The sequence below is a fragment of the Tricharina praecox genome (genome assembly GCF_024521635.1).
Source record: "Tricharina praecox strain CBS 144465 chromosome Unknown BZA05scaffold_6, whole genome shotgun sequence".
Lineage (NCBI taxonomy): Eukaryota > Fungi > Ascomycota > Pezizomycetes > Pezizales > Pyronemataceae > Tricharina > Tricharina praecox.
In genome coordinates, this window is record NW_026250408.1 from 646,433 (window position 1) to 656,976 (window position 10,544).

General features: G+C 50.8%; 3 protein-coding genes and 1 non-coding gene across 4 annotated transcripts; 2 read left to right on the forward strand and 2 right to left on the reverse strand.

Moving 5' to 3' along the window:
• Positions 1-29: 29 nt before the first annotated feature.
• BZA05DRAFT_472183 (DNA polymerase epsilon catalytic subunit A) lies at positions 30-7,408 on the reverse strand. The gene is made up of 6 exons (XM_051488004.1): positions 6,570-7,408; positions 6,354-6,505; positions 5,527-6,291; positions 5,287-5,467; positions 4,961-5,233; positions 30-4,914 (listed from the first exon to the last, which is right to left on the reverse strand). Exons 1-6 carry the CDS (start codon positions 7,053-7,055, stop codon positions 85-87), a joined length of 6,687 nt encoding a protein of 2,228 aa, XP_051341592.1. The 5' UTR covers positions 7,056-7,408; the 3' UTR covers positions 30-84.
• BZA05DRAFT_391122 (uncharacterized protein) lies at positions 7,409-8,209 on the forward strand. The gene is made up of 2 exons (XM_051482945.1): positions 7,409-7,802; positions 7,867-8,209. The coding sequence occupies exons 1-2, from the start codon at positions 7,556-7,558 to the stop codon at positions 8,112-8,114; spliced, it is 495 nt and encodes a 164-aa protein (XP_051341593.1). The 5' UTR covers positions 7,409-7,555; the 3' UTR covers positions 8,115-8,209.
• On the reverse strand, positions 8,203-9,389 carry BZA05DRAFT_236025 (uncharacterized protein). Its single transcript, XM_051479856.1, has 2 exons — positions 8,563-9,389; positions 8,203-8,507 (listed from the first exon to the last, which is right to left on the reverse strand). Exons 1-2 carry the CDS (start codon positions 9,289-9,291, stop codon positions 8,343-8,345), a joined length of 894 nt encoding a protein of 297 aa, XP_051341594.1. The 5' UTR covers positions 9,292-9,389; the 3' UTR covers positions 8,203-8,342.
• Positions 9,390-10,086: 697 nt separating this feature from the next.
• BZA05DRAFT_t100 lies at positions 10,087-10,159 on the forward strand. Its single transcript has one exon. It is a non-coding gene; the product is annotated as a tRNA-Cys (tRNA).
• The last annotated feature ends 385 nt before the right edge of the window (positions 10,160-10,544 follow it).

Here is a 10,544-nt window from a genome sequence, read left to right on the forward strand (position 1 = left end):
TTACAAAACGAAAGAACGAAAGAAGAAAACGCCAAAACGAAATGCCCAAAACCACGTCCCAAACAACCCTGTTCAACACAGCGATCAAACCATTCCCATGGTGCTCGTAGATACCTCTAGTAACATATCAAAATCATAGTACTCCGCCACACTCTTGTACACAGCCAGTCGCTTCATCAACGCCTCTTTATCGACGGTGGTTTCCCATGGCCCCGAGCACTTACAGTGCTCCTCAAACTCATTCTCCTTCAGTTGGCCACATTTGCTGCACTTCAGGTCCTGCGTATTGTAGCCAGTAATGATCTGCTGGAGGTGACCGATCATCTTCTCCTCGAAGGCCAGTCGATCGTATTCGCTCCCGCAGTAAGAACATTTCCATGCCTTGTCCTTTCGTTGACCTGCGTCGGCATCGAGCTCGGGCATGAAGTCTTCGTGTTTGCACAGGTCGAGGTCGCGCGGCATTGTGCATTCGCTGCAGATTACTTGCGAGAACTTGAGACTCTCGCTGGGGTTTTCGAAGACTCCGTCGCGGCTGAATTCTTTGATATCGAGTAGGCCGAGAAGTTCCTTTCGCAGGACTCGTGCTTCGATGTTGATCTCCTTTGCTAATCCAAATACCGCGGTGAGGGATCGGATCAACTGGAGCGCAGGATTCTTCAGCGTCTTGATGGCTCCGGGAAGTTTCGGGAACTCGAAGTCAACTTCCATCTCGGGATGTATCATCGATTCGTGCTGGCGGCGAACAAGCTGCGCAATCTGCTTGCGCAAAGGCTTCTGGAATTCTTTGCCCAGGACAATCTTCTCCGTGTCGTCGTCTTCAGATTTCTTGAGGTGCAGCTGGGTGGGTCTGGGAGTAGAAAGCTCGACGCCGGAATCCGGCAGTATATGCTTTTGACTGTGCATGATCTCGATGAACTCGACTACCCACTCGTGGAAGACGCTCTGAAGGGTTGTGGGTAGGAACTTCGCGAGTTGCCAGTGCATGACAGTGTTCAACGACTGTTTCTCGGCCTCGATGACTTCCTGGCACCCCTTGCCGCCATAGTTGACTTCATCGTACCAAACAATGTAATCCCAGTACTCCTTAATCTCCAGATCCAGGAAGTGAAACAACGGCTTTGCTTTGATGGCTTTTAGGATATACTGGCTGTAGGCGTAGGCATTTCCAACGTCGAATTTGGTAGTCTGGACCAACATGCGGTTTGCATTCGCAAAGATGACGTTTGAGCCGACTCGTCGGAAGTCTGTCAGTAACTGGAGGAAGGCCTTCTTCGACATCGTCTGAACATAGTAGTGGAGGGCGCGGTCGTAAAGGAATGAATCAGGGCTTTCAACCCATCGGACGATATGTTGAACCATGATGTCGGCCATATTATTGCCCTTACATGCCTCCGCCCACCAAGCTTTGACCATATCTCGGAGAACCATCACGCCAGCTGTCGCGAACGCATTGTCGGCGAATATGACATTTGCACCATCACCTTGACCATCCTCTGTCGGCGCAGCAGGATTGAGGGTCACCGAGTCGCTGCCTTCGAGCTCGTTGATGAGGGATGAGGTGAGTATTGTATTGATAGCCAGGTTGCGGACATCAATCTCGATGCATACAGACGAATATGATCCAGGATTATTAATGATAGGCATCTCAACAGTCTCCATCGCTCCGAAGACATCATCCTTCTCGTGTCCTCCATGATCCGGCTTCGGTGATGGCGACCACCAGAGGACGACATTGTTGCTTTGTAACCGCCGAGCGTATGCAATGTCGATGAGGAACTTGGGATCATCACGTTCCAGATTACAGAGAGGAATATCTCCGTATCGTGCAAGATCCATCAAATGCGAAATCCAAGACCCGAGTGCTAGGTAATTCGTTACAATTCGTTTCGCCACAAATGTTTGCCATCCCAAGGGCGGTAGACTGCTGTCTGAAGGCTCCGATTTCAGCGGCAGAATAGGAAACTCGTTCAACGTAGGAATGGTCTCCATGAGAAGCCGCCGTTTGGGCGATTGGACAATTAGCATGGTCGGCCCCGACTCATCGGATGTAAGGTTTTTGATGATGGTTGAGATCTCCTTCTGCAACTTCTTCTTGGTGTTGGTGGAGATGATCTTGAAGTGAATCTTGTCTTGATATTCGAAAGATTTTTGCCAGGCGCCATCCGGCTCCTTCGTCCGGCGTGCAAGAAGTTGCTCGGCATATATCTTGTCCATGTTGGGAAGGCTGGCATCTTTGGTGTTGTGAACCACAACGTAGGCTTCAGACTTTGATGTCGAGAAGAAGCCAAATATCTGTCTATCTCCAGCAATAAGGTGATACACGAAGGTGTATTCTAGGGGATTTTGAGACAAATAGGGTATCTTGCTCTCTACACGCCTTAAAGCTGAAAGATCGAAACCTTGCTCAAGACCTTTTCCGAGGACTCCCTTCTGCGAGTCATCGAATGTGCAGATGCTTCCGAGGTTCAACACTGCCCTAATGACCGATGGAACTTGAGTCTCGTACACTCCTTCAACACTGGGATGCGTAAACAAGTGCGACAGCTTGCGGGCCTCCGAGACATAAACCTCCTCCGGCATGGTAAGCTGGAAAAGATGCACAGAAGGATGTCCGTTCGGCAGCGTATGGTTCACTTTCTCGGCCATGCATCCCTCTATCTCGACATCCGGCAGGTCATTTTCTTTCAAGTTCATGTAGAGCTGTCTCGGGACCTTGATCTTTATGACCTGAATCTTGTTTTCGATCAAGACATGAGCCTTGACTTCACCGGGCACTTCGCTTGCCTTCAGCTGCAAAACCTGCCAATTCTTTGAGAAGAAATTCTGCGCCTTCTGCCTGAAGTAACCACTAAGACCAGCTGTAGTAGCGCCAGGTTGGTCACCAAACAGCTGGCGGCGTCGTTCCCTAGCATGCTTCTGGATACTCCACTTCTGTTTCTGGTATTTCAGCCATCCGGGGTAATCCTCCGTCATCGACGGCATCTCGTCCGGGAGGCTAGCGAAAGGATCGTCGCCGGGCTGCTCTTGAGCGCCAGGCCGTGATTTCCGTTTTCCTAGCTTCTTCGCCGTCCCGACTACTGGCTTAGTGACGGAAATCTTGCCAAAGTCCTCCATATCCAACTCGGGAGCAGGAGCTGGACCTTCGTGCCGGACAAACATATCGGTCATCTTCTTCTGCTTGAACCTGTCGTCCTTGATATTGATCCTCCGCTGAAGCCACTCAGGATGAGCTACTCGCGGTACGGGATTCCGACATTTCTGGAGCGCGGCAGGAATGGTGATGAGTTTCTGGATGACGGAACCTAATCGCTCGAGGTAGTATCCCCAATCGATTATATCTCTGGGGTCCATGTCGCCTGGATCGTCCTTGAGCCATTTCCGCAGAAAGTGCCGCTTGATGTTTTCCTCTGCGGAGAAGATCGCAACTGGAATAGCTCTTTCAGCCACCGGGGCATTGCGCGGTCGCGACGAGATGACGAATTTACAGGCCAGGCCTTTGTCCTTCACCATCTGCTCACCGAGGAACTCTGCAAGACGGCGGGCTGTGGTGATTGACGTCGATTTTTGACTGCCGTATTCCTCCAGGGATTTGGACATGCTTCGGTTCTCAGAAATGAGATCCATGAGCTCGGCATCCGCTAGGGTAGATCCATGCGAATACAGAACATCAAGCCATTGATTCGAGACCTTTGCCACGGCATCATAACACTCTTGGAGTGTTGTGCCTTCCAAGAAGAACTTGAAGATTTGCGTCTGGAAGATCTTGATGAGCTTCAACTCTCCACGACGCTTGACTTCGAAGCCCTTCAGTTCTGCAAGACTGCCGTCGTGGTTGAAGACAGCATATCGCTTCTTCAAATTCTTATCCTCCTCCTTCGAAGTGGGTAGAATCATGGCTCTGTAAGGTCCATCGACCTCAAAGAAGATAGTGTTCTCGCTATGAGTTTCATAACGATAATTGGCCGGATCCACTAGTTCCTGGTACTGATCATTGGTGAACTTCTCGTGCACAAGGTGATTCAACATGACGCAAGGGTAGGATATCGGCAGTTTCCCGCCTCCGTCAAGTTTGAACGCAAAGTTCTCCGGAAACGTCGCAGGAAGAATGCACCAAATTCCGTCGGTATCCAACTCCAGAGGCCGCCCAACTCGCTCCACCAGGTCTTTGGCCAGTTGGATAATATGCGCACCGGTAAGGCAAGTCACTCCGGCCATCTCCATGGAGTACCATCGTGATCCCTTTCTCATGACATACCCGTAGAAACTGTTTAGAATGACTTTGTGGGCTAGTTGAAGGGAGTCGAATAGAATAACCATCTTCTTTGCCTGCTCCACTTCTATGGGCGCAGCGCCAGCCCCCTTGAGCTCTGCCGTCTTCCGGTTCCAAACTTTCTGTTGTCCCTTGAAATGGTAGCGGCGGTCACGGAAATCCTTCACGGTGTCGACGTAGAATGGATTCTCTCTTTGACAAATGATGGCCTCCTTCTCGATTGTCTTCGATTCGTGGATCTTGTGGTAAATCTTCTTGCTGAAATCTTGTAGACGTTTCTTGACTTGTACAGCTTGGTCTTCCTGTGGCAATTCATCCCACGTGCGTCGCGGCTGGTTGGGGTACCGTGGCGGAAATGTTTCGTTCTCCAGCGCACGCTTGATCATGTTGTACTCATCGCGCTTTGCCGGTAGGTACTCGCCTCGCCAGGCCCATGGCAACCGACGATCGCAGGTCTTTCCTGGCCTATTGAAATCGCAAGCAGCGCAGTCGGCCTCTTCTATCATCGAGTCCGGTTGCAAACGGTTGGTTGTCATGATATTGGGGTACATGGATGCAACATCTAAATGGTAGATTGAAGGGCGTTCATTCCGTTGAGGCAACACCTTCAGTTCGAGAAGCTTTGCTTCAATTTGCTCTTTGACCTATTTAGGTCAATATCTCTCTCATAGTAAGGGGCAGAAGCTTTACCTCATCGTAATTGGTTACTTGCTCGAGTTTCTTGCCGCCTTCTACCACAATGCTGAACTTCAAAGCAGCGTCTAACTCTTTTACCAGTTTATCTATTGCTGTAGTGTCGATGACAAAGTTCACCGGGATGTCACTCCGAAATACTCCAGCTTCGATCGATTCGACGTGACCACCGACGTACGTTTCCGATTCTAGGAGGTGGCCTTCATAGAAGGATTCCGGCTGTCCCTTGTGTTTGTTGGGTAGCACTATTCCCTTCTGATACGCTTGTACCTGTATCTAACATCAGCAAAACTTCATCATAAGAACCCAAATATTATGCTTACCATCAGCAACATCTCACATAGTGTTCCAGTTCCTTTCCGCAGGACATCATCCGGATTCAGCGGAATAATGGTGCAGAGCGAGAAGATGAACGGATGCACATATTTCATGTACAGGTAATATGTCGCGACGGCATCGGATACCGAATACTCGGCGAGAGTCTGTGGCTTTTCAGCGGCATACCTAGTTACGGTTTTAGATAACTGAAACACTTCAATTTCGAGGCTATGGGCATCACCGACCTGGTCATCAACTCAGGATCCAATTCGTCTGGATCGTAACCCAGTTTTGCGACGCAGACAGCCTTCAAACCCTGACTTCCTTGTGGTAGGTAAGAATCACGCCTCACCCAAGAGAACGCATCCATATGTACACAATAGTTGCTTTTGTATAGATCTTCGGTGTCTTTCCGGAACCCGATCTCCTGATACATGTCTATTCCTAGGAAAGACGCTCTGGCTTCTATGAATGGCCAATCGAAGAAGTCACCGTTGTACGTCACAATAACTGTCGGTTTGGCCTCCTTGATATGCTCGAAGAACCGCTCGATGACCGCCTTCTCGTCGGGCTCATTGAAAATCATGAACTGTCCCTCGTATTCTGGCTTCGGGGTATACTCGAAATCTGAAATGTCTTCCGACACTATTTCGCGGTTGGTGATCAGGAAACCTTGTCCCTCGATCATGTACGAAATCATCATGACCTGATCGATCAATGCGTCAGGAAACTTCAAGGGTAGCTTAGTAGTTTCGATATCGAACGCTAGAACCACGGGATCTGGCCGCTCCAGTCGGTCCTCTATGCAGGTAATCGATGTAACGCCGTGCTTTGCCTCCACTGTATACCATTTACCAACCCGAATATCTTTGTCGATAGCCACCCGGACATGGTAAGGGACGTCGTACTCTCGTATGTCGACGATATATTCGTTTGGATCGGCGGGCACCGTAGGTTTGTTTCGTGCATCATGATCGTCGCCTAAGAAATCAAAACCCGCCATCGTTACGCTTCACTCTGTCAGGATATCCTACGTACTGGCGGCTTTCAGGGGAGGAAAACGGAGACTCACCTAACAACTTCCGCATACGCATCCATTACATCCACATTCTTCTTATTCTTCGCAACGATTGGCATGATCTCCTTCCGCACCGCCAGCAAATCTGTAACATTGGCGAAATCCAATTGCACGAACGTCCGTCGGTAACCTAAGAGATGATTCGGCTAAAGGCATATTATTAGTTCCCATGCATCTTTCACATTCTCTGCCAGACAGGGCTGTAGCCACCATGCTGAGATCCTCCTTCGTTGTCCTCGACGTCTTCTTAATCAACCCCTCGAACTTCCTCCTCAACCACTCTTCGACCTCACCCTCGGTCCCCGGTTTCGTTGCAATCAAGAAATACGGATCGTAAATAACCGTAGCCTTAAAACTATCCCCCTCCCCATCCAGAAAGTAGAAATCTACTCCCGCCTTCCCGGAGGTCCCCTCGACCTCGAGAGTCGTAGGCTGCATGTTGACCAGCCAGCCCACCTTCTTTGGCCCGCTGTCGTACCGTAAAAATCCCATCTGGTCATCGATTGCGTTCCCCTGCCGCACTCGCTCGAATTTCTCTTCTGCAGACGTTGCCTCCGTTGTTAGGAGCGTTCCAGAGGTCACAGTCTTGGTCTTGTATCGCCGCTCGAATCCGGCACTGTTTCCTCCTCCGCGACCGCCACCGCCACCCCGTTTAGAGGATTTGACGAACCGTGTTCGACTGCGGACGGAGGCCATGTTGATTTCGTGTACAGGAGTATTCTTCGCGGTGGTGTAAGGCGTAGAATTCGTAGAGTGCAAGGATGCAGATCAATTGAGCCTAAGCCTGAGCCTGAGCGTGAACGTATGTAGTATCGAGTTAATGGTAGAAGACACGCTCGATCGTAGATGTGGTTCGTAGGTCGTGAAATGGGGGACGGGTGGATGATATCGGATTGTGTCTCGACCTATGTTGTGAGTTGTGTGTTGACCGGGACCCCAAAACTGCCAGAGTGAAAGAGAGACACGACACCCTGCACCGACAACGCGCTCGAGATTTCGCGTCCGCGTAAATTAGTGTGAGGAATGCGATTACTCAGCCTAGTCACTTACATCAACATCAACACAGACACCAAAGAACAGAGCAAAGCAATTGTATGACGACACCCTAGCGATTATCCGAAGTCAATCTCGCCTTCGCCCCCCTCATAGAGAACAAAAACAACTCCTTCAGCTTGAGAAACGCAGCAGCTTTCACCATGTCCGATCAGACCCAGACCGCCCCTACCCCACTTCCTACGGAACCGAAACGCTACCTCGAACCCCCACCAAACCACCCGGCCAACGAGTACACCCGCGAAGCGGTTCCCGCGGTAGCTGATGCCGTCAAGTCGATCTCGCTCGACGATTTCAAGAAGGTGCATACGCAGCCTTGCTTCCGGGATGCGTATCTGTGGGGAATGAGTGGTGGATTTGCGGTGGGAGGGCTGAGGTTTATCGCGGGAGGTATGGATATGAAATTACCCCGGAGGTTACTACTGGCAAAGTGCTAAGCTGATCGATATTGCAGGCGGAATACCAAAGGCTTGTAATTGGGCGGTGGGAGCTTGCTTGGGAACCAGCATCGTCACATACGAGTACTGCCAGTACCGGCGGAGACAAGAGAAGCAGTTCATAGCGCAGGCGTCGGCGATCATGGAGCGGAAGCGGGCAGAGGTGGAGAAGAAGATGGCCGAGAGGAAAGAGCGGGCTATGAAGGCAGCTGCTGAGAAAGAAGCACAGGCAGCTGCAGCCAAAAGTTCGTGGAAATTCTGGTGAAAAGCGGACACAGCTCTTCTTCACTGTATATTATCTGTAGAGTACGCAATGTGTCCTTGGATTCGTTCATAACTGGAATATATTCATTGAAGTCATGCGGCCCGTATCCAAGTAAATGCGACCAAAACACCAAACTCCCTCGGCATGTATACACCCGCGCAAAACAAACCAGCCACCTACCCACATAAGAAACCGTAACATTGCCTAGGAAACACCATATTGACGTAATCATAGATGGAAATGCACCGCTTTCTTCTTCTTCTCGGCGGCTTCGGCGGCAGTAGCGGCGGCGAGGGCGGCGGCGTCAGCACGAGACTGACTCTTCCTCCGCCTTCTCTCGACAGTCCTCTTTTCCCTGGCCTCTTTGTATTCGCGGGACTTGTATTCCTTGATCTACAGAGACGTCAGTAGGCGACTCCAACCCAAGCCATGGGAAAACAAAACTAACCTGTTGTAACCGCTTCTGGCTCCTGGCGAACCGCTGCGCTGGAGTCGGAATATATACGATCCCATGCTGGTCCACGTCGCTGAGAGTCTCCTCTTCAGCCTCCGGAGATGGCGGCTCGATAGGCGGAGGTGGTGACCTGAGACGCTTGCTGTTGCTGCGTTCCATCCTTTGTCCACGAACGTCTGATGCTTCTCTCGGCGGGGATGGCATCTGCACCGTCAAATCTCCATCTCCGTCCTCGGGAGGTACAACGTTGACCGTTGGATTTTTCTCGCCGCGTTCGCGTCTTCGCTTGATCGTAGGCTCTGACTCTTCCCCTGCGTCGTCCATTTCCATATCACGCGCCTCGTCACCGCCATCGAACACTACCACCGACTCCCCCATCCCCTCTCCCATCCCAGTCCTATTACCCTCTGGAACATCCAGCTTCATGTTTCCAAAACGACCAATAAGTATCTCCCTTTCCCTCTCTCTGTTATAGTTATAGTCGCAGCTATATGTTTCCCCCAAGTGCGAGCTCAGTGGCGCCCCGGGGATCTCGGCGCCGATATCAGCGGAGCGTTTCCGCTTGGACGGCGGGGTAGAAGTAGTTGCAGTATTAGTCTGCATTGTCGCAAGCGGGTTTTGCTTTTGCGTTTCGTTGCGCGGCAGGTGAGTAGTAGATTTGTCGGAGTCGAAGTCAAACCCTTCGTCGTGTGGAGCTGGAGCTGGAGCTGGGGAGGAGCTCATGGTACGTGCGGCGCTAACTAGCGGTTGTTGGTGTTGTTGCTTGAGGGGTGATTGATGTTTGTTTGGAGTGATGGTGAGAGCCCATAGAGCGGACTCGGATCGAATTGAATAGTAGACGGCGATGGACGTGACGGATGCTGCGGCGGCTTAACGACGCCCAGGGGGTACCAATCAATCCACGCGAAGTGGTACTCAGCTCAACCTGAGTGAGATGCAGATCTTGGGGATCCGGAGTTATGCTCGCTTGTACCACGCGGGGGTATGCCGATCACCCCGCTCAACTCCAAGCTCACAACATTGGGCAAATATTCAGCAGAAGCAAATGGATTCTAGACGATCCATTCCATCTCATAACTCTTGACATCTCCAAAATGCCAATCCACCTACGCACTAGTTATTTATGGCTTAATTTGGACCCAACATTCTGGTTGATAAGACGATGATCCACATAGCCGGAAACAGCTGAGGAAACTTCCCCGCAAATTGGCACGTAAAGTGCCTAAAACTTCGGCAGCCCGGGTCCATAAATCCGCCTTCAAGTAGATGCAGACCAGCTCGGTCTAAACCCCATCCCAGCCCGTATGTACATACCTTCGGCCTCTAACATCTTTATCCTCTTTGATCCCGTTACAATATTATCGTCGCGAAGAATTCTCAGTCTATCTGCCCTATCCCCTCTTGCAAAGTAACCACTCCAACGGCACACTATCCGTTCCTCGCATTCAAGAACACCGCTCGCACCATGCCGGGTAACGAGTGATATCACGTGTATGCGCAGTGAATCTCCATCAACATGTTCTGGTAGCTCAGGGGTTAGAGCGGTCGATTGCAGATCGACAGGTCCCCTGTTCAAATCAGGGTCAGAACTGAAGGCTCTCGGTGTTCGAGAGCTGGTGCTTTTTGGCGAGAAGGTTTGAAACTCAAGTTGTTTTTAGATGGGGGCTGGAGGGTTAGTGTGTATGGGCGATGTCAAGATGATTAGGGGACAGGATATTCATAAAAGGACTACTGGGCTGCATATGGAAGATAGAACCGCTGGTGTTGAGCCGTAACTCGGGGACGTAAGAACAAGCCGGAGGGCATCGACGTCGAAGGCACTCGGTAGGTGATCTACGTCTCTTCGCATAGTGCCAGAATTTTCTAAGAGCTCGGACCGGACCGAGAAAGGCACAATTAAGGCCGAGTGTCAACTTCGACTGCTCGCTTCAATGAAGACGTTGCGACTTCGAATACCGACACCTCTTACGACTTAC